The sequence below is a fragment of the Oryctolagus cuniculus genome, chromosome 2, assembly GCF_964237555.1.
Source record: "Oryctolagus cuniculus chromosome 2, mOryCun1.1, whole genome shotgun sequence".
NCBI lineage: Eukaryota > Metazoa > Chordata > Mammalia > Lagomorpha > Leporidae > Oryctolagus > Oryctolagus cuniculus.
In genome coordinates this window covers 65,470,788-65,494,988 of record NC_091433.1, presented here as the reverse complement: position 1 = coordinate 65,494,988, position 24,201 = coordinate 65,470,788, and the positions used below count along the sequence as shown (strand labels likewise).

The 24,201-nt window shown below is 41.2% G+C and overlaps 1 protein-coding gene across 1 annotated transcript in view; it reads right to left on the bottom strand.

Moving 5' to 3' along the window:
• The window catches only part of TRAPPC11 (trafficking protein particle complex subunit 11), a 56,324-nt gene that overhangs the window by 28,252 nt on the left and 3,871 nt on the right, over positions 1 to 24,201 (bottom strand). Inside the window, exons 3-11 of the mRNA XM_002709491.5 lie at positions 21,036 to 21,205; positions 19,975 to 20,045; positions 17,645 to 17,759; positions 11,281 to 11,380; positions 10,417 to 10,490; positions 8,707 to 8,803; positions 5,956 to 6,089; positions 5,167 to 5,314; positions 1,211 to 1,304 (exon numbers count right to left, since the gene is read on the bottom strand). Of these exons, the coding sequence (XP_002709537.1) occupies positions 1,211 to 1,304; positions 5,167 to 5,314; positions 5,956 to 6,089; positions 8,707 to 8,803; positions 10,417 to 10,490; positions 11,281 to 11,380; positions 17,645 to 17,759; positions 19,975 to 20,045; positions 21,036 to 21,205 (1,003 nt within the window). The remainder of the gene's footprint in view (positions 1 to 1,210; positions 1,305 to 5,166; positions 5,315 to 5,955; positions 6,090 to 8,706; positions 8,804 to 10,416; positions 10,491 to 11,280; positions 11,381 to 17,644; positions 17,760 to 19,974; positions 20,046 to 21,035; positions 21,206 to 24,201) is intronic.

The following is a 24,201-nucleotide window of genomic DNA, read 5'->3' as shown; positions in this document are numbered from 1 at the left end:
CCTCTCTCTCCCTCTCTCTCTCTCTGTGCCTCTCCTTCTCTAACTCTTTCAAATAAATAAATAAATAAATAAATCTTTAAATAAAGAAGCAAAAAAAAATTTATCCTGACTGGATATTCCACAGTGTATACATGTGCTGAAATATCACATGGATTCCCATGAAAATGTATAATTACGTGTCCATTAAAATTTTTTTAATCACATTTTTAAAAATAATGAAAGTAGAGGGGGCTGGCGCTGTGGCACAGTGGGTTAAAGCCGTGGCCTGAAGCGCCAGCATCCCATATGGGCGCCGTTCAAGTCCAGACTTCTCCACTTCCGATCCAGCTCTCTGCTATGGCCTGGGAAAGCAGTAGAAGATGGCCCAAGTCACTGGGCCCCTGCTCCCACATGGAAACCCGGAGGAAGCTCCTGGCTCCTGGCTTTGGATCGGCGCAGCTCTGGCCATTGCGGCCATTTGGGGAGTAAACCAGAGGATGGAAGACCTCTCTCTCTGTCTCGACCTCTCTCTGTAACTCTTTCAAATAAAAAAAATGCATGTTTTTTTTAAAAAAGAATGAAAGTAGAAACATAAAGATGCAGAGAAATTGTTTTTAAAGTTATACCAGTTGGAGTGGGCATTATGGTACCGCTACTCCCCTTCAGGTCCAGTTCCCTGCTAATATGCCTGGATAGCAGGAGATGATGCCTTAAGCACTTAAATCCCTGTGAAACCCAGATGGAGTTCCTGGATCCTGGCTTCAGCCAGCCTCAGCCCTGGCTGTTGCACATAGTTGGGGTGTGAACCAAGGAATGGAAGATATCTTTCTCTCTATCACTCTTTCAAATAAATAAAAACATTTTTAAAAACAAAGTGATATAAGTTAATGTTTTTAAATATCAAATAAACCATTAAAGTTAACTAGACATAAAATATTTAAATAAACAGTGGCTTATTAATTGTGTCTCTTAAGACAAAAGATGTCCAAATGCTTTTACTTATAAATATTCATATTATATCAACATTTTAAATTATAAGTTATTCTAAGATGTGGTAGTACAAATAAAACATTAAAAAAACTAAGAACTACAAATCCTATAAGAATATTTTAAGATCACACATTTTTATATAGCATCATTTTTTCACTGGCTGCATGAAATCTAGGAAATCATGATAGCTATCTTCACTTTTTAAAGTTGAAAGAAAAGTGGGGAAGGAAAAATTATTTACTTAGTATTCCTTGTCGCCATGATCTTTGTCCATAAAAATCAAGAACGCCTGTTTGTGTTTCTAAGGGATCAGGATTGGGATACATTACAGAAGCCTGTAAATTAAAACACAAATCTAAGTAAGAGTTTATGTAACCCATCACAAACCAACTCTTGCCCAACATTTGGCTTAATAAAAAACTTTCATAAATACAAACACCAAATACATTCAAATATCAAAGTCTTGGAGCAGGGTTTAGCCCAGCAGTTGACACCCACATCTCACATCAGAATACCTAGGTCTGATACTTGACTCGAGTTCTGACTCCAGCTTTCTGCTAATGGAGACCCCTGGGAGGTAGTGGTGATGGCTCAAGTAACTGGGTCCCTGCCACCCATGTGGGAGACCTAGACTGAGTTCTCAGCTCCCAGCTTTGGCCAGGCCTAGTCTTAGCTATTGTGGATATCTGGGGAATGAATGAGACAATGACAGCTGTTTGCCTATTTGTCTCTCTCAAAGAAAATAAATAAAAAATACCTACTTTGGAGTATTTCTTTAAAAAAAAAAAAAGATTTATTTATTTATTTATTTGAAAGTCAGAGTTACACAGAGAGAGAGGTCTTCCATCTGCTGGTTCATTCCCCAGTAGGCGGCAATGGCCAGAGATGTGTCGATCTGAAGCCAGGAGCCAGGAGTTTCTTCCCGGTCTCCCACATGAGCGCAGGGGCCCAGTGACCTGGGCATCTTCTACTGCTTTCCCAGGCCATAGCAGAGAGCTGTATCAGAAGTGGAGCAGCCACGACTTGAACTGGCTTTATCCGCTATGCCACAGCACCAGCCACAGAATATTTCAAAAGTATATTTTAGCAAAAATAAACTAAAATGTTTAATATTTAGTTAATCCTTTTCTAAAAAAGATTTTATTTATTTATTTGAGATACAGAATTACAGAGAGAGAGGTCTTCCATCTACTGGTTCATTCCACAGATGGCCACAATGGCCAGAGCTGGGCCAACCCAAAGCCAGGAGCCAGGAGCTTCTCCCACATGGGTACAGGGGCTCAAGTGCTTAGACCATCTTCTATTGCTTTCTGAGGCACAGTAGCACGCAGCTGGATTGGAAGTGAAGCAGCCGGAACTTGAACCGGTACCCATATGAGATGCCAGTGCCACAGGCAGAGGTTTAACATACTACACCACAGTGCTGGCCCCAATGCTTGGTTAATCTTATAAAAACTGAATAGATCAGTTTGATTTTTTTAAAAAAATTTCATTTGAGAGGCTGGCACTATGGCGTAGTGGGTTAAGTTGCCATCTGTGGCGTAGGCATCCTATATGAGCGCCAGTTCGAGTTCCAGCTGCTCCACTTCTGATCCAGCTCCGTGCTAATGGTCTGGGAAAGCAGTGGAAGACGGCCCAAGTGCTTGGGCCCCTGCACCAGCATTGGTAGACCCAGAAGAACCACCTGGCTCCTAGCTTCGGATGAGCCCGACTCCGGCCATTACAGCCATTTGGGGAGTGAATAAGCAGACGGAAGATCTCGCTCCCTTTCTCCCCCTCTCTCTGTAACTCTGTAACTCTGCCTTTCAAGTAAATAAATAAGCTTTTTTATTTACTTGAAAGGCAGAGTTACACAGAGAAAGGAGAGGCAGAGAGAAAGGGAGAGGTCTTCCAGCCATTGGTTTACTCCCCAATTGGCCGCAACGGCAGGAGCTGTGCCGATCTAAAGCCAGGAGCAAGGAACTTGCTCCGGGTCTCCCACATGGGTGCAGGGGCCCAAGGACATGGGCCATCCTCCATCGCTTTCCCAGGCTATAGCAGAGAGCTGGATCGGAAGTGGAGCAGCTGGGTCTCGAACCAGTGTCCACATGGGATGCCGGCACTTCAGGCCAGGGCATTAACCCGCTGCACCACAGCGCTGGCCCCAATAAATATATCTTTTAAAAGAATTGTCTTTATTTGAGAGTAGAGACATAAAGACATAGAGAGCCCCCATCTGCTGCTTCATTCCCCCAAATGCCTGTAACAGCCCCCCAGGCTGGGCCAGGCTGAAGCCAGGAGCCAAGAACTCAATCCTGGCCTTTCACATGTCTCCCAGGATCTGCATTAGCAGGAAGCTGGAATCAGGAAAGGACACTACAACCACGGTATTAGGATACAGGACACAGGTGTCTCAACCACTAAGCCAAGACAAACCCAAATCAGTCTGATTTTGACAAATAATAACTAACACAGCTTTTTATCTTTGCTATAGTAAACTATAGCAAACAGACTATGTTTGATATGTTTGATATTTATTCCATAGGTTCCCTTTTTTAATTTCCATATTAAATCCTGGTAAGAGAACAGAGGATACTTTCAGTCCCATGAGTGACAGATTTACACTACTTTACTTTTCTTCTTTATGACTTTTTCCCTCTGAAACCAAAATGTAATATAATTACATTACAGAAACATGTAGAACATACTCAAAAGGTAAAGGACAAAATAAAATTACTTGTAAACCTACTTCTACTACTGAGAATACATTATTATTCTTTCACAGTTAGTGCGAAAATATTTGTTACTGATTGAAGTAATTTTTCAACCTGTTGTTTTCATTTAAATATATTCTGCACTTTCATCTATCATTAAATGTTATTCCAAAACATTATTTTTAAGACTACCTGATCTTCTATATTTTAACAAATTCCCTATAGTTGTTCATTTTATTTCTAGTTTACATTACAACTAATAAATCTATGAGAATAACTTTATAAACAAATCTTGGCACTATTTCTTACGATCTACTCTCTGCCTTAGAATCCCTAAAATACAATTTTTCCTTAAAATACATGCGTGATTTTAAGAGAAAAGCAACATGAAATATCAAGTTTAAGAAAGTAGACTTGGCCGGCGCCACGGCTCACTAGGCTAATCCTCTGCCTTGCGGCGCCAGCACACCGGGTTCTAGTCCCAGTCGGGGCGCCGGATTCTGTCCCGGTTGCCCCTCTTCCAGGCCAGCTCTCTGCTGTGGCCAGGGAGTACAGTGGAGGATGGTCCAAGTCCTTGGGCCCTGCACCCCATGGGAGACCAGGATAAGTACCTGGCTCCTGCCATCGGATCAGCGCGGTGCGCCGGCCGCAGCAGCCATTGGGGGGGTGAACCAACAGAAAAGGAAGACCTTTCTCTCTGTCTCTCTCTCTCACTGTCCACTCTGCCTGTCAAAAAAAAAAAAAAAAAAAAAAAAGTAGACTCAAACAGAATCCCAGGTATTCCAGAGAGGACATTTTCAAGAAGAGATGAAGTCAAAAGTTCTCCTCTCAGATGAGTCAAACAAGAATACATTCTCCTAGTCTCCTCCAAATCCTACAGCAGTGATCACAGAAACAAAACAAGGGGTTTATAGTGTGACAATGACTGTGATTTTCATATTAATTTTGTCTCTTTCATTTATTCAGGGCAGGCGTGATGCAGAGAGTTAAGCTGCCATTTGGGCCCTTCACATCCCATACTGGAGCCAGCTGGAGTCATAGCTACTGTGCTTCTGATCCAGCTCCCTGCCCTGGGAAGCAGCAGATGATGGCTGATGTGTTCCTGTCATCCACAAGGGAGACCTGGATGGAGTTTCTTGCTCCTGGCTTCAGCGTGGCCCAGCCCGGCCTGTTGCATCCATTTGTGGAGAGAACTAATAGATGGACGATATCTCTCTGTCTCTGTCACTCTGCCTTTCAAATAAATAAACAAACATATAAAGACTATCAAAAATCATGAACTTATGGCCAATCATAGGTTAGTTCTTCAAAAAAAAAACCTTTCCTCAGCTTTTGCTTACGAGTGAAAATCTAGTGTTCAAATAGGATTCCTGAAACTATAAGAGATAAAAACATGATAGGCAAAGACTGAGAAAAAATCATCAATACCAATAGGTCCTGGCTTCTTGGAAGAGAAGACGAGTATGTTCCCTAAATGCTACATAACAGGAAATCCGTGACTTACTTCATGGTTACAGAGGGTTTTTGCCAGCTGCTTCCGCTCCTGAGCATAGTATGCTGCCTGCTGGTAATAGAAACCAGGATTCTGAGTTTGAATTGCTGTTAGCCCTAACTTAATAGCTTCATCAAATAAGTCTCCAAAGGCCTGGAATCTTAAAGAAAAAAAAAAAAAGAAATAAAAAAGAATGAAAAGAAAATGTTTATTTCAAGTAATTATTCATCCTGAGAACCGTTAACTTCAGCAGACTGCATAAAAATAATGCTGTTAACAGTTAATAACTGTCATAATTTCTTTGTAAATTTTGATACATGCTAACTGTAGGTTATAGATCCAAGTAACATCCATATTCAAACCATCTCTTCAGAGCTAACAAGTCTTCATAGAAATACCATCAAACTAGATCTCAATGTAGTTCTCATCACTCAAACACATCCAAGTTTCTAGGAACAAGTTCATTTCAGCAGCTTTTCAGCATCAATCTCCAACTGTAAACTCCTTGACAGCAGGAATTTTGTTTTGTTTACTACTACATTTTCAGGATCTAGGCACAAGGTAGAAATTCAATAAACAGATGTTGAATGACAAAGTGCCATCAATTAACTGATTTCCATTAATGAACTCTAAGAATCAACATGAACTATTACTGGGAACATATTTATGCCGTGTATCATTAAAACCCATCTACTGGCATGATATTTAGTCCAGTCAGAAGCAAAGTCCGTGCTAACTGCACTCCTCCAAATCCCACATATTACTTTAAAAACTATTCTAAAAGCACAAATGAAAACATACTGCTTGGACATCCACGCAGCGTGCTCGAAAGCCAAGTCCGCACTTCCAATCTTCTTCTTGCACAGGTCGACATGCTTTCGGAACTGCGCGATGGCATCTAGCGGGGTGTTGTGTTGAAAACACAGCCTACAGATCTGCAAAAGGTCAAACCAATCACAAAATTTAGAAAGTCAAAATGCATATTCATTCAAAAATATGGAAAGTCTGAGAATAACTTAAAAGATTACACAATTTCCTTCTCCAAAGTTCTTCTCAACGGAATTGATTTTCTCCACCCAAATGGTTTACACTAAAACCACAAGTTATGCCCCGTTGAGAAATGAAATAATTTAGTATTTGCACTGAATTTATTCAATATCTCAAAAAAGCCCTTCAAATAAAATAGGATGGAATTTTTAAAATTATAGCTGAAGTTTCCAAAAGGTAAATGAGAAGAAAATGATTAACTTTCAGTTTTAGAATTTTTAGAAAGCTAAAGATTTTTGTAGCAAAATTAAAATACAGTTTCCTCCATACCAATCAAGGATTCTAGAAATTTTCAAAAATCTTTTATCAGGGATGTTATTTCAAAACAGTAGTAATTTACCAGGGGTCCTCAAAAAATTCATGGAAAATGTACATTGTGAAAAAACTATGTAGGAATTTCAAAGTTGTTTTGCACCAAAAGAAATATTTTTAAAATCCACTTTGCATAAATTTTTCAAGTACCTCCTACATGTATTTGGGCTAACAGGCAAAACAGAAACAAAGTATAAATGTATTTCCATATGATTGTTAGCATTTTCAAGTTTATTTTTCAGGTACAAAAGAATATGTGGAAAATAAGTCTCTCATCCCTCCCTCTACCTCAGTCATCTAAGTTCTCTTTCCAGAGTTTCTGGCTTGTGCTTTTTGATACATCTTACACATAAACAAGTAGGTGTGTGCATTTATAGATAAGCTGGTACTATTTTTATAAAAACATCATCACACTAAGTATGCTGCCTTGTGCCTTACTTTTTTCACCTAGCAATGTTATCTTGGATATCATTCCATAACAATATATAGAGCAGTCTCATTATTTCTAACTGTATAACATCCCACTGTTTTCAGTTATAATTTATACAACCAATCACTTATTGCTGGACTGTTTCCAATCTTTTCCTATTAGAAGTTGTCAGCACCCTGGGTTCTAGTCCCGGTCGGGGCGCTGGATTCTGCCCTGGTTGCTCCTCTTTCAGTCCAGCTCTCTGCTGTGGCCTGGGAGTGCAGTGGAGACCAGGAGGAAGCACCAGGCTCCTAGCTTTGGATTGGCGCAGCACACCAGCTGCAACGCACCAGCTGTAGCGGCCACTTGGAGGGTGAACCAACGGAAAAAGGAAGACCTTTCTCTCTCTCTCTCTCTCTCTCTCACTGTCTAACTCTGCCTGTCAAAAAAAAAAAAAAAAAAAAAAAAGAAAGAAAAAGAAAAAAGAAGTTGTGATACTTTGAACAGCCATTGTCTCAACTGGAGTACAGTTTTTTGCTTTTTGTTTTGTTTTGTTTTTCTGTGCAAATCTTGAACTCTTTACTTAGCAGAGAGTTGGTCTTCTGTGTATAAAGTTAATCAAAAATGGATCTTAGTGGAGAATAGGACTGGGAATGGGAGAGGGAGGAGGATGAGCAGTGGGAGTATGGATGAGAAGGAGGGTATGGTGGGAAGAATCACTATATTCCTAAAGTTGTACTTAGGAAATGCATGAAGTTTGTATTCCTTAAATAAAATATTTCTTTGCGGGGGGGTGCGGAGAAGTTGTGATAAATATCTATATACATGTGCTTTGCAAGTTTTAGAATATATGTCAGATAAATGACCAAAAATTGAATTGCTAAGTCAAAGGCAAAATTTATTTTAAATGTGTTCAGTCATTGCAAAATACTCTCTCTACAAAAGCTGTAACAATTCATACTCATACCAATGGTGAAATAAAGGATCTATCTGTCCACATATCACCAACCCAGTGCAAGACATCTTTAAACAATAAAAGATAAGTGTGGCACATTGGAGTGCCTGGTTCAAGTCTGGTCTACTTCACGTTTCCAATCCATCTTACTGCTAACGTGCAAGATAATGGACCAAATGCTTCGTTCCTGTCACCCATGAAAGAAAGCCAGATAGAGTTTCTGGCTCATGGTTTCGGCCTTGCTTTACCCTGGCTGTTGTGGGATTTGGGGAATGATCCAGCAGATGGAAAATCTCTCTCTCTGTTTCTCCCTCCCTCTCTGTCATTTCACCTTTCTAATAAATAAAATCTTAAAAAATAAAAATGAGTGTGAAAAATTAAAAGCTAAACAAACAGCCTTCACTTTCTGGGGACTTCTAATTCTATGACATACAATCCTAAAATGCTCAAACAACAGATATAAACATTTCTTCTAAGATGAATACACACACCTTTTCTATGGTTGTGCTATTGAATGAAAGAAGTTTTACATAATTCTAACATGTTACATCGTTGAAAATTCAACAACACAGGCAGCTTTCTTCTCATTCCCTCTGTTTTCACTTAACAAAACCCAAAAAACTCTTCCTACTCCAACTCTAGAACCCACAAACTCAAAACCCAACAATTACAATTAGGTTACTAAGCACCAAGGCCTCTCTCGGGATAAGGATGCAATGAGTTAAATACAAATTTTTCAGAGCAAGAAATTGACTTTGGTTTCCAAATTTTCAAAGGAAAATTAAATATTTAAAAACAAATTCTATTTATTTGGAACTAGAATGATTACCTTGTAGTTTATAAATCCTGCCATGGTCTTGATTTCCAGAATATTAGTTTCATGGGCTCTTAATTCGTGTATAAGATTATAGGCAGTCCTGTAATTCCTAGTATCAACATGGGAAGAGTGATTATTTATAATATAAATTAATTTTAGGAAAAGATTCCTAACAATAAAAAGTTACACAAAATTTCAAAGACAATATTAACATTGGTTAGCACTCAATAGCTCAATGATAACATATACATATCCATCTCCAGTTTCCTGAAAAATAATCTAGTGTTGAGTAACAGAGGTGGGAGCAATCAAAGACTTTCAACAAAGAACACAACCCTGGTATTGTGCATGATTCTTTGTCATCACATCTGTCAATAAGTGGTTGAAAACTGAAAGAAATCAGATAACTGTCAATTATATTGAAAAATTGCCATTTGGTTAAAAAAATAAGGGTTTTTTTTGAAGTACCATTACAAGTTTCTCAAGAAACAAAACAAAACAGAAATTATATTAGCAAAGATGCTATCAAAACAGAACATAGATCAACTTTTTAACTCCAAGGACTTCCACAAGTTTAAGTGGCTATGACCAGTCTAAGGCAGAGACTGGAGAGGAAGGACATGCCCTTCGGGTGGCTGGTGATGAAAGAGAGGACGGGGGAAGTGAGAAAGGAGGGTCTGCTAGGAATCGGGACCTTAAGAAAGAAAAAATCTCAAAACAGGCTTCTCCTTCAGAAAAAAATCTGTTAATTTTTTTCCCAGAATTATTTCTATTTTTATTTGAAATTTAAGTTTTCTTTTTTTTTAATTTTTTAATTTTTATTTTTTGACAGGCAGAGTGGACAGTGAGAGAGACAGAGAGTATGATATTTAAGTTTTCTAACATCATCCATAAAAATGAACTACACTGAAGCCAGTTATAATTGTGTAAAGTCACTGAGATTCAGAGAACACAATTTGTTGCTTAGCACCTCAACAATAACCAAGAGATTTCTAGAATTTTCCTATAAATAACAAAATTATTCTTATTTACTTCTATTTTTCTCCTCCTCTTTAAGTTAAATCATTGAGTTTTTCTTTTTTTTATTCCCTTGTCACACCACCACTGCTAGTCTTCAAAACTAGAGTTAAAGCTACAAAGAGATCATGTCTTATTAACTGGGCTTAAAATAAAGGAATAAAATGCTTAACCACTGCCAACACATCTACAACTTGGTAAAGCTTTTAAATTGAAAAAGATGCTACTTGATTAGGCATTATAAACTGAAAAAAAATTTTTTAATTAAAAATGAAGTCATAATTCCATTGAATGAATGCACTATAAACTTTAAAAAATTCATAACAGGGCTCAGATAATGTATAATGTATATTACACTTTAGAAATCAGTCTCCTAACACAAAGGTTTTTATTAAATACACAAATAAGAAATAGTCGAGATGAGGAAAATTTTTATACTTGTTTAGATCATGAAAGTTCATTTAGTAAGAACAGAAAGCTTTATGACACCATGGAATTTACTTTCAAAAATAAAATAGTAATTTTTTAAAAATCCCAAAATATTATGTTGCATTCATCTCTAGACAAACTAAAGTAAATCTTAAATATCTGAAACTTACCAACATAATCATCTTAAATTAATTAAATTTTGACTGACCAAAATTCAGAAATTTCCGTTAATGTTATTGCTAATATAAGGAAAAGGAAGTTTCATCTGAAACTTACTTCAGAGCATTTTGTGTGTCTTGCTTCAGTTCACTGAAGAAAGCTATTTTGAACTGATGTCTAACAAATAAAAGCTGAAAAAAATGAAAAAAATCACTATTATTATACATATATTCTTGAGAAATGAAAATTATGTGTATCTAGGAGAGACATTTTAAAAGCATGACAGAAAATATTCAAAATTAGAGCTCAAGAATTATACCAACAATTGCCTATGTCTCCTATCAGCGTGTCTGGTTTTGAATTCCAGCTCCACTCCCAATTCCAGTTTTCTGCTAATGCACACCCTGGCAGGCAGCAGGTGATAGCTCAAGTAGTTGCGTCCCTTTCACCTACATGGGAGACCTGGATTGAGTTCTTGGCTCCCAGCTTTGAACTGGCCACTGCGGGCATTTGGGGAATGAACCAGCTAATGGGAAATCTCCCTCTCTACCTCTCTCCCTCTCTCAAATAAAAAATAAAATGACTATTTAAAAAAATAATTATTCCAATAAACAAGGATATAGTTAAGAAAGCAATAAAAATCTATGTTTAAGAAATTTAAGAGGGTGTACTGGACATTTACCCTAGTGGTTAGGACATTGCTTGTGACAATTACAACCCATTTCTGAGCGAATAGGTTCAAGCCCCAGCTCTGCCTCCAAGTCCAGCTTCCTGCTAATATGCAACCTGGGAATGTCCAGTGATGACTCGAATACTTGGGTCCTCAAGTACTTCTGAGAGGCCCAGATGGAGTTCCCAGCTCCTGGCTTCAGCCTGGCCAGCCCTAGCTGTTGCAGGCATTTGGAAAGTGAACCAGTGAATGGAAGATCTTTGTCTCTTTTCTCTTTTAAATAAAAACAAATAAAACAAGAAAACAAGTACCTGATGGGTTGTTTTATTCAGAAATTCTTTATGAGATTTCACTCTTCTGATCTCAGTATAGTAGTAAGTCTGTGCATGTTCATAAAAAGCATTTTCTAATCTGTAAATAAAAACAACATTCAAATAGTAAAGTTATTTTAAGCCAGGTTGCTTTTTTTTTTTGGACAGGCAGAGTGGATAGTGAGAGAGAGAGAGAGACAGAGAGAAAGGTCTTCCTTTGCCATTGGTTCACCCTCCAATGGCCGCCATGGCTGGCACGCTGCGGCCGGTGCACCGCGCTGATCCAAAGCCAGGAGCCAGGTGCCTCTCCTGGTCTCCCATGGGGTGCAGGGCCCAAGGACTTGGGCCATCCTCCACTGCCTTCCCGGGCCACAACAGAGAGATGGACTGGAAGAGGGGCAACCGGGAAAGAATCCGGCACCCTGACCGAGACTAGTACCCGGTGTGCCGGCGCCGCTAGGTGGAGGATTAGCCTAGTGAGCTGCGGCGCCGGCCTGCCAGGTTGCTTTTTAAGAATCATATTTTTTGAGACCTGAAATTAATATCCTGATAGATAATGGCTATTTTGCTGCATGATTAACACAAAAAGTAGAGCAAGTTTTAACTATTCTAGGTTGAAAGTTTAAAAATAAGTCTATCCAAAAGCCATTTAAAATTATTTACAAAACAACTGATTAAAACAACTTTTTCTAATTCATAAGAATTAGGTAACCTCTAAAACTACTTTTACCTTCACCATTTTATATCAAGTCTGAAAAACAAATATCCAATACTCAATTAGATTTCACTATTCTTTTGTGACTTTTAACATTTAGGGCTTAACAGGATAAGAAAACTAATGTGGAAGGAACTGAAAATGAAAGCTGACAAGTCGCATGAAAATAACATATGTATGATTAAATCCTGTTTCATTCAGAAGTCAAACTTTGCAGTTAACAGGAACAGAGAAAACCTAACGAGAAATGTGTAAACAACTCGGACTGTCTTCTGTAGAAGCGCACGTCAGCAGGACCTACGAGGACATAAAGAAAGCTGATTCATAGTCAGATAAGGCTTCTCCTCCTCAGATTCAAACAAGAGTGTGCGACTACATTCAAGGGGTTTAGACACATTTAAGAAAAACATGACAAAAAAAAAAAAAAAAACAGAATGCATGTCAAAATTTTTAAAAATCAGATACTTAAAAAATAAATAAACAAACAGGGCCACAGGGCCACTGCTGTGACGTAGTATGCTAAAAGCTCTGCCTATGGTGCTGGCATCCAATATGGGTGCCAATTCGTGTCCCAGCTGCTCCTCCAGCTCCCCAGGACAGCCTGGAGAAGCAGTGGAAAATGGTCTAAGTGCTTACACCATTGCACCCACACTGGGAGACCTGGAAGCAGCTCCTGGCTCCTGGCTTCGGATTGGCCCAGCTCCGGCCGTTGTGGCCATTTGGGTAGCAAATGGAAGACCTTTCTCTCTGTCTCTCCCTCTCACTATAACTCTACTTGTCAAATAAATAAATAAAATCTTTTAAAAAATATTTAATTATTTATTTGAAAGAGTTACAGAGAGGCAGAGGCAGAGAGAGAAAGAGAGGTCCTCCATCCGCCAGTTCATTCCCCAAACGGCTGCAAAGGCCGAAGCTTGGCCGATCAGAAGCCAGGAGCCTGGAGCCTCCTCTAAGTCTCCCACGTGGATGCAGGAGCCCAAGCATTTGGGCCATCTTCTACTGCTCTCCCAGATCACAGCAGAGAGCTGGGTTGAAGTGCAGTAGCCAGGAATCGAACAGGTGCCCATGTGGGATGCCTGTACTGCAGGGAGTGGACCCAACTGCTAAGCCACAGAGTCGCCTCAATAAAATAAATCTTTAAAATAAAAAATAAATAAAAGGAAAGAGACTTTCCTTTGAATTTTGGAAGCTACGTAACAGGCAAAAATATTAATACAACCTCAAGGACAAAAGGAGGAACTCCTTATTCTTTGTATTTTCAACAAACAAGTTCAGACCCATTGAAACTCTTTGAATTAGTTTTAAATTAGTTAAAAACTGTCTCTAATGTTTTTGAGTGCAGATGATCATAACAACGATAACAACACATACTTATATAGACTACATATTTAAACAAATCTCAGAAAAAAAAAAAAACATGATGAAACATTACCAGTCATTTCTTAGCACATTCTCTCAATAACCCAACATTCCTCTGAAAAGTGCTGTTTTACTCATTAGTAAAATGTCACCTTTGTTTTGAAAGGCAAAGTATGCAATATTTATTTATTTATTTGAGAAGCAGAGTTACAGAGAGAAAGGAAAAGGCAAAGAGACATCCTCAGTCAACTGATTCACTACCCAAATAGTTGCAATGGCCAGAGCTGAGCTGACCTGAAGCAGGGAGCCAGGAATGTCTTCTGGGTCTCCCACGCAGGTGCAGGGGCCCACGGACCTGGGCCATTTCCACTGCTTTCCCAGGCATATTAGCAGGGAGCTGGATCAGAAGTGGAGCAGCCAAGACTCAAACCAGTGCTCATATGGGGTGCTGGGCGGAGGCTTAACCTACTAATCCACAGGACTAGCCCATAGTGCTCTTTCTTAAATGTTTGTCAGCATGATGTTGATAGACATGACATGAGAGAGGAAATGTCTGAAAATGTACAATGTTTATCTTTTCATAAAAGAAAAATGATGAACTCATCAAGCTTGAGAACTCTCAAGAATTTTGCCTTAAGGGGCTGGTGCTGTGGTGCAATTTTAAGCCACTGCCTGCCAACAACAGTGTCCCATAGTGCTCCATTTCCAATCCAGCCCCTTGCTAATATGCCTGGAAAAGCAGCAGAAGACAGCCCAAGTATTAGGGCCCCTGCACCCACATGGGAGACCTGGATGGAGTTCCCAGCTCCTGGCTTTGGCCCTTGTTGTTGCAACCATTTGTGGAGTGAAACAGTGCATTGAAGATCTCTCTCTCTTGCTGTCTGTCTCTGTCTCTCTCTTTCTGCCTTTCAAGTAAATAAATATTTTTTTATAAAAAGAATTTTGTCTTGAAATGATTAGTGAACCTCTGCAATAAAGATTTTCACAATCATCCCCCAACACATTATAGAAGTCTTACAAATATTCCAACACTTTCACATTTAAGAAAGTGATCGCATCTCTGATCTACCATAACATATACACTTAACACATCAAAATGCTCTGAAAGCACATGGAGAGGTGGCACCAACAACTTTGCTACTCTTCTCCCAATCAGTGAATACAAAGACTTCCCGACATTCAGCTTTGCTATTTCTCTTAGATAAAATGTAACTATGAACAAAGGACCCAGAGTCGGTGATGTGGTGTAACGGGAAAAGCCACTGCTTTGCAGTGCTGGCATCTCATATGGGTGCCAGTTCGAGTCCCAGCTGCTCCACTTCCGATCCAGCTCTCTGCTATGGCCTAGGAAAACAGTGGAAAATGGCCCAGGTCCTTGGGCCCCTGCACCCGCATGGGAGACCCAGAAAAAGCTCCTGCCTCCTGGCTTCGGATCAGCACAGCTCTAGCCACTGCAACCAATTAGGGAATGAACCAGCAGATATAAGACATCTCGCTTGCTCGCTCGCTCTCTCTCTTTCTGCGTCTCCTTCTCTCTTTGTGTAACTCTTTCAAATAAATAAAAATCTTTAAAAAAATAATAAAGGACCTAATATCTCCCTTCATTTTTAATTAACTGTCTTATGCATTCCCTGTGCTTATATCCACATTGTGGAGGCCCTAGACCCAGAGCACTTACTTTTCCCATCAATCATTATGACACAGTATGCCTCAAAATGTTTTATTAGCTTCATTATTTCCATTCCCCATAAATAGTGAAGGGCAGAAGCCACTTCTGTTTCTCTTCTATCTACAGGAGCATTAAATTTGCAAGCCAAGGAGTTCGGGAGCACGAATTGTTATGGTAAGGATCTCAACCTAACAGCACCCACATTTTGGACTAGCTAACTCTTTGTTGAGCACAGCTGTGCTGTGCACTTTAGAATGTGTAGCAACATCTCTGGCCCATCCCCACAAGATGCCAACATAGCAGCTCCACTTCTGATGCCACCATAAATGTCTTTAGGCATAATGAAATGTTCCCTGGAGGGTAAAACTGCCCTGGTTAAGGCTTGTCAGTTAAGGCACAGGATGGAGGTCATGGCCTTCTAAAGAAGGCTTCCTGGGAACTGAGCCTTGAAAGCTGAGTAAGAGAAAGCCCCCGGGGCCGGGGCTGTGGCGCAGCGGGTTAACGCCCTGGCCTGAAGCACCGGCATCACATATGGGCGCCCGGTTCTACTCCCAGCTGCTCCATTTCCGATCCAGTTCTCTGCTATGGCCTGGGAAAGCAGTGGAGGATGGCCCAAGTGCTTGGGTCCCTGCGCCCGCGTGGGAGACCCGGAGGAGGTTTCTGGCTCCTGACTTCGGATCAGCGCAGCTCCAGCCATTGCGGCCAATCGGGGAGTGAGCCAGCGGATGGAAGACCTCTCCCTCTCTGCCTCTCCTCTCTCTGTATAACTCTGACTTTCAAATAAATAAATACATCGAAAGAAAGAAGGAAAGAAGGAAGGAAAGAAAGAAAGAAAGAAAGCAAGCAAGCAAGCAAGCAAGCCAGCCAGCCAGCCAGCCTCGAAAGGGGGAGCCGGCAGACAGGAGCCAGTGTGAAAGCACCCTGACAAGAAGCAGCAGCATCAACAGGAGGTCCTGCAGTGCAAAAGCGCAAGAATGAATCATCGGCCAGCACCGTGGCTCACTAGGCTAATCCTCTGCCTTGCGGCACCAGCACACTGGGTTCTAGTCCCGGTCGGGGCGCCGGATTCTGTCCCGGTTGCCCCTCTTGCAGGCCAGCTCTCTGCTGTGGCCAGGGAGTGCAGTGGAGGATGGCCCAAGTGCTTGGGCCCTGCACCCCATGGGAGACCAGAATAAGTACCTGGCTCCTGCCTTCAGATCAGCGCGGTGCACCAGCCGCAGCGCACCAGCCGCGGCGGCCATTGGAGGATGAACCAATGGCAAAGGAAGACCTTTCTCTCTGTCTCTCTCTCTCACTGTCCACTCTGCCTGTCAAAATAAATAAATAAATAAATAAATAAGAATCATCAGAGCCTGGGCGGGGGGGGGGGGGGGGGCAAAGGCCAGGTGTGAGGCTGGGATGAGCCTCTCTGGTAAAGACAGCAGCCTGCCTGTGCTACCAGGCATCTCCACAGTTATCCGTGAGTTCTGTGTTTGTGGATTCAGCCCAGCTTGGGTGGAAATATTTGGAACAAAACAAAAAACTGTGTCAGACTCAACAGGTACAGACTTAAAGGCATTTCATAAAGTTCATGGGGAGGGGGGCAGCCAGCACTGTGACACAGTAGGCTTGTTACAGAAACCTGGGGTGGGAAAATTCGCTTCGTTCAAACAGGCATCAGAGACAGTGGAGGATCCAAGTAGTTTATTAATACCAGCGGGCCAGGCTGGAATCATTTTCTGAGAACTAAGCATCAAACTCAAGTTTTTTACAATATTTATAAATTCATCAGCATCATACCTTAGCTGGTGGGTTTAAATTGCAGCTACGAGACTTAGCACCACACTTCCAATGGTTGGTGGGTCTGGTATGTTTGAAAAAGATACCAGGGACAGATTTATGACTGGAGTTTACAGAAGCAGAACTGAGGACATCTTCCCCCCGAGACAAGATAACAGTGGGAAGCTGTTTCACTAGAGCAGTCACTCTTCAAGGTTTGTGTTGGGGGAGGGGGTCTGCTTTTCTTTGTCTCCGGTTGCAGCTGTATCTCCTCTGTAGGCTAAGCACCTGCCTGCGGTGCCAGCATCCCATATGGGCACCAGTTTGAGTTCTGGCTGTTCCATTTCTGATCCTGCTCCCTGTTAATGGCCTGAGAAAGCAATGGAGGATGGCCCAAGTTCTTGGTTCCCTGCACCCATGTGGAAGACCCAGAAGAAGCTCCTAGCTCCTGGCTTTGGATAGGCCCAGCTCTGGCTGTTGCACCCATGGTCAAGTGGAAGATCATTTTGTGTTACACATTTATGTCTTTGTGTTTATTTATTTTTATAAACATGTTCCTATACACACACACAAAAAGAGGATTTCTGGAAGGAAATTTAAGTTGTTGATGGCAGCTACCACCTAGAATTGAAGACAGGTAAAGAGTTACCAAAAGGGACATTTATCTTTACCCTTTATCCACTGTAACACCTGAATGTTGCTCCTGAACATGTTTTGTCTTTTTATTTATTTGAAAGGCAGAACTACAGAGACAAAGAGGGAGAGACAGAGAAGTTTTGTTTTTCAGTTGAAGGAGTCTAAGTTACCAATTTCTCACTTGTTAATGAACAATCTAAGAAGCACGTCAGAGAACCTTTACTTACCGTATAATATAACCCACAAGGTGGTCAGTGTGGGGCAGGACAAACAGAGACTTCCCTGAGAGTTCACACGCGTTGCACAAAGCTGCAGCCCTTTCTGAAGCAACGACATCTTCCCCTGTTGATGAGCACAGGAAAGACAAAGAGAGAAATGTCATGGATTTTTCTACATGAATACGTTCCCAAATCTGGAACTAGGAATAAAAACTCAAACCCCTTTCATCATGCCGATATGACTCCTGGGCTGTTTGGACCAGTATTAGGAAACATTGCGGGCCAAGTAACACCAACAGCTACCCCATGCTATTATGTCACAAAAACATAACTAGGGGCTGGCATTGTGGCATTGCAGGTAAAGCTGCTGCCTGGGATGCTGCCATTCCATACGGGTGCCAGTTTTAATCCCCAGCTACTCCACTTGTGATCCAGCTCCCTGCTAATGCGCCTGGGAAAGCAGCAGATGATGGCCCAAGTGCTTGGGCCCCTGCAGCCACATGGAAGACCAGGATGAAGCTCCTGGCTCCTGGCTTCAGCTGGACCTAGGCCTAGTTGTTGCAGCCATCTGGGAAGTGAAACAGTAGATGAAAGATCTTTCTCTCTCTCCTTCTCTCTCTGTCTCTTTCTCTGTAAGTCTGACTTGCAAATAAATACATAAATCTTTAAGAAAAGAAAGGGGCTGGCGCCGTGGCTCACTTGGTTAATTCTCCACCTGCAGCACTAGCATCCCATATGGGCACTGGGTTCTAGTCCTGGTTGTTCCTCTTCCAGTCCAGCTTTCTGCTGTGGCCCAGGAGTGCAGTGGAGGATGGCCCAAGTGCTTGGGCCCTGCACCCGCATGGGAGACCAGGAGGAAGCACCTGGCTCCTGGCTTTGGCTTCGGACTGGCTCAGCGCCAGCCATAGTGGCCATTTGGGGATTGAACCAATGCAAGGAAGACCTTTCTCCCTGTCTCTCTCACTGTCTATAACTCTACCTGTCAAATAAAAAAAGAAAGAAAAAAACTAACATAACTAAACATGAGTAGTAATTCACAAAAGAATTTCCCAAAAACATTTAGGATGCTGCAAATTTCAACACAGAACTAAAAAAAAAAGATATTTTGGCCTACAACAATCTACACAGGCAGAAGGAAAATACATTTGAAACAAAGATGTTTCCCCAAAGAAAATTACAAATCCTATAGCATTTTTCTCTGCATAAGGAAGGTTATTTCAAATAGGTATCAGGCAAGGACCTAACATTCCTTTTTAAAAATCAAGTGATTGGGGGCCGGCGCTGTGGTGCAGTGTGGGGAAATTAGGCACAAGAGGCAATTCAAAGATGGCGCCTGCAGGGAAATTAGGCACGCGTGGCAATTCAAAGATGGCGCCCAAAGGAAGTAAGGTGGGCAGTACCCAAAGTCATTTACCACCAAAGCTGACTGGCCGTACAGCATCAGGGGAGGTGACAACTGATGATGAGTGTACAGACATATGGCTGGTCCTGTAAAAAGTTACCCCATAAAATGACCTTTTAAGTAATTGGTTGGTCCTTATGCCCTGCCCCAGTAATCCTGCGGTCTTGTGCTTTAAAAGGCTTTGCTACACGTGCAATAAACCGAGTTCTTGCTTGCTTGACTTGATTCCCCGCTGCGTCTGACTGTCTCCAGGATCGGGAAGCTGGGGAACAGGCAAGCGGCGCACTTACCTTTCTTCGGACCCAGTCCATCCTCGTTCGGGTCTACTAAGACCCTGCAGCGCAGCAGGTTAACGCCCTGGCTTGAGCGCTGGCATCCCATATGGGTGCCGGTTCAAGGCCTGGCCACTCCACTTCTGATCCAGCTCTCTGCTATGGCCTGAGAAAGCAGTAGAAGATGGCCCAAGTCCCTGGGCCCCTGCACCCACGTGGGAGACCTGGAAGAAGCTACTGGCTCCTGGCTTCAGATTGGCGCAGCTCCAGCCATTGTGGCCAATTGGGGAGTGAACCATCAGATGGAAGACCTCTCTCTCTCTCTCTCTCTCTCTCTGCCTCTCCTCTCTCTGTGTAACTCTGATTTTCAAATAAATAAATAAATAAATCTTTAAAAAAATCAAGTGAATGAACTGTTTTGTCAGGTGATATATGTCTATATGGGGAGGTAAGTGGACTGGAAGAATAGGACTTGGGAAGATCTGTAACCACGACTATTTTAAATTTTTTATAATGAGCATGTATTCAGGCATTATTGGTAATTTAAAGAGCTAAATTATTCGCTCCATAACTGAATGCATAAAAGTTTTAAACATTAAGGAAAAAAAGCTGCCTCATGGTAATAAAAGAGGTACAAAGCAATTAATTAACTCATCTTTTGATACCTGGAGGCAAAGGGGTTTTCTTCTGAATCAGAACCACTGCAACTTTTGTGTTTCTGCCTTGTAAACTTTGCCTGCAATGGAAAAATAAAATTAACTTAAAAACTTTTGTTAACTAAATGTATCCAAGGTTTTACATAAAATACGAGCTTCATAATTCAGTTGAAGATAAACTTCAACTAAAAACACCAAACCAGAAACAATCACTTCCTGCACATAAAGAATATACATGTCACAATGTTTTAAATCTTAAAAGTATATTTTTGAATCAAATTTCTAAATCCTTATTTTAAAAATCTGCTCTTAAAGTAAAAGTTTAATATACACTTTCATGTAAGAATTATAATGGCCGGTGCCACGGCTCACTAGGCTAATCCTCCACCTAGTGGCGCCGGCATACCGGGTTCTAGTCCCGGTCGCCCCTCTTCCAGGCCAGCTCTCTGCTGTGGCCAGGGAGTGCAGTGGAGGATGGCCCAAGTGCTTGGGCCCTGCACCCCATGGGAGACCAGGAGAAGCACCTGGCTCCTGCCATCGGATCAGCACGGTGCGCCGGCTGCAGCACGCCGGCCGCAGCGGTCATTGGAGGGTGAACCAATGGCAAAGGAAGACCTTTCTCTCTGTCTCTCTCTCTCACTGTCCACTCTGTCAAAAAACTAAAAAAAAAAAAAAAAAGAATTATAATGCTACTTTACTTCTTTACAGTGATACATTACAGAGTACTCTTTCAAAAGCACCCATAATTTTAAAACTGAAATAGTGATAATGCAAAATTGTTTTATGGGACTAATGACTAAATTAGTAGCACTCTAACAAGGATCATTAATGCAAAAACAAAACCGGAAATCCAAACTATATTTGCCCTCTAAATTTCTGCACAAATCCTGGCATTATAATCAGTTAATATTTATGCTACTTGTTATGAATTGAGCAAGTTTCACTGGAGGGCAGCAATCCCCAAAGTGACCACTGTAAGTCTAAACAGCACTCAGCTGCCTTCAACACACGCTGCAAAATACGAGACATGCTCAAGCTAACACAGGCAAGCTAGGAAACGCTGACGGTACCTGACGATCTCCACTCTGGTAGCACACTCGGACTGCTTTTCTTTCCACTGTGGTTCATCCCAGTCCAGCTCATAGAACACAACCACCAGGGCGGGCACCAGATTCAGATGCTTATTCATCCAGCCAGTCTTCAAGATCCCTTTAGGAATGTACCATTCATATGAAGTTCTCTGCAAGCAGCAGCACGAGTCAGAGTTAAAGTAGCAGAAACCATCTGTTATAGAGTGCCAGCCACTTGATATGCATTTTATTCAACATACACACCACCCATTTTTAAAATGAGGAAACTCAGGCTTACAAGGAAGTAGGATTTCAAGGGCTGGAAGTAGGATCTTAATCCTAGAGCCACTACATTCCCCATTTAAAGAAAAATTACCAAATCAAGGTTCCCAAATACCTAGTAAAAAAGCATCCATCTGTTTCCAGGTAAATCCTACTTCTACTTAGAGCCCTGCCACCCATGTAGGAGATCAGGATGGAGTTCCTGGCTCCTGATTTCAATCTGGCTCAGCTCTGGCTATTGTAGCCACTTGGGGAGGAACCAGTGGATAGAAGATCTCTCTATTTTCCTCTTTCTCTGTAACTCTGCCTTTAAATAAATAAATCTAAAAAAAAAAAAAAAAAAAAAAAGACAGACCGGGGTGCTATTACTTCCATAACAACTATGAGATTTCAAAGAGCTAACAGTTTCTAGGGCTGGTTAAATGAGATGGTGTCTCCAGTGTGTGTGGCTCTCAAACATATAAGGAAAATAATCAGCTAATAGTCAAATCCTATTTGTATCCTAACTTCCCAGTGCTTTCCTCAAGAGACCACTTCTACATTGTTAAAAAACAGTTCAGGTGATGATTATATATTCAAGGTTCAGAGACAACTCTATCAGAAACACTGCTCTCGAGAAAAAAAACAAAATGGTTATTTTACAGTGAGGAGGGCTTATAATCTTGGTCAATGCATCTTGTTACCTTTCAAACCAATTTCATAAGGTCATGTATCAATACACACAAACTGTTTAAGGTAGTAAATTCCACGCATCATATATGTATTAGTTGCTATTATTAGTACTATCATCATACAATTATTCTTTTTCTTTTTTTAAAAAGAATTATTTATTTAAAAGACAAAGTTACAGAGAGGCAGAGGCAGAGGCAAAGAGAGAGAGAGAGGTCTTCCATCCACTGGTTCACTCCCCAAATGGCCACAACGTCAGGAACCAGGAGCTTCTTCTGGGTCTCCCACGTGGGTACAGGGGCCCAAGGACTTGGGCTATCTTTCACTGCTTTCCCAGGCCATAGTAGAGAGCTGGAAGGAAAGCGGAGTGGCCAGGACTCAAACCAGCCTCCATACGGCATGCCAGCCCTGCAGGCGGTGGCTTTACCTGCTACGCCACAGCACTGGCCCCAATTATTCTTTTTCTAAGGTAGACTTGAGTCTCTACTATGTTGTTCATGTAGACTGAAAGTGAAAGGATGAAAAAAGATTTTCCATGCTAATGTAAACCAATAAAGAGCTGGAGTAGGCCGGCACCGCAGCTCACTTCGCTAATCCTCCACCTGTGGCGCTGGCACCCCAGGTTTAGTCCTGGCTGGGGTGCCAGATTCTGTCCCGGTTGCTCCTCTTCCAGGCCAGCTCTCTGCTGTGGCCTGGGAAGGCAGTGGAGGATGGCCCAAGTGCTTGGGCCCTGCACCCGCATGGGAGACCAGGAGGAAGCACCTGGCTCCTGGCTTTGGATTGGCATAGCACACCGGCCATAGCAGCCATTTGGGGGGTGAACCAACGGAAAAAGGAAGACCTTTCTCTCTGTCTCTAACTCTGCCTGTCAAAAAAAAAAAAAAAAAAAAAAAAAAAAAAAAAAAAAGAGCTGGCGTAGCCATCCTAATATCAGACAAAATAGATTTTAACACAGAAACTGTTAAAAGAGACAAAGAAACACACTATGTAATGATTATAGAATCAATTCAACAGGAAGATGTGACTATAACAAACATACATGCACCTAATTACAGGACACCTGGCTATTTAAAAGAAATGTTATTGGATCTAAAAGGAGACATAGACTCCCATGAGATAGTAATGGGGGACTTCGATATCCCACTTTCAGCAATGGACAGATCAACCAGACAGAAAATCAGCAAGCAAACAACAGAGCTAATTGACACTACAGACCAAATGGACCCAATGGATATCTACAGAACTTTTCATCCTACAGTTGCAGAATGCATTCTTCTCACCAGTACATGGAACTTTGTCTAGGATAGACCACATGCCAGGCCACAAAGCAAGTCTCAGAAAATTCAAAAACATCTATATCACACCATACATCTTCTCTGACTACAATGGAATGAAGCTGGAAATCAACAATTCAAGAATCTCTAGAATATATGCAAACACATGGAGACTGAACAACTTGCTTTTGAATGAGAAGTGGATCATAGAAGAAATCAAAAGAGAAATCATGAAACTGTTGAGGAACAGTCTGGTTTTTTTTTTTTTTCATATTATTTGTTGAACTCTTTACTTAGTATAGAGTTAATCCTATGTGTATAAAGTTAATTGAAAATAGATCTTAGTAAAAAATAAGACTGGAAATAGGCTAGCGGGAGGAGGAAGAAGAGTGGGAGTGCCAGTGGGAAGGCAGGTACAGTGGGAAGAATCACCATGTTCCTAAAGTTGTATTTATGAAATGCATGAAGTTTGTATACCTTAAAGATTTCTGGCAAAAAAAAAAAGAGAAATTAATTCAAAAGTACATGTTTTAGTATAACATTGGCAATGTTTCTGTTATGCAGATAAGTAGCCAAATTTTCTTTTCTTAATTTTTAAGTAAAATTTTAACAAACATAAAAGACAAACAAATCAGTTTTGAACTTAATGACATTCCTCATTCCCTCTTGAGTAAACTGCTCTAGTTTATGTACTACTCCCAAGGACATCAGGCATGTCTGATTGAATTTGTACTCCTATCACCAGCTTGTTGCATGGTTCCAGGCACCTAATACAAATAAAGCACTCAAAAACATATGACACTGAATTGTTAAATCAACAGCAGGAGTCACTGTGCACTTACTCCCCATGTAGGATCTCTGTCCTTAATGTGTTGTACTATGCGAATTAATGGTAAAACTAGTATGCAAACAGTACTTTGTACTTTGTATGTCTGTGTGGG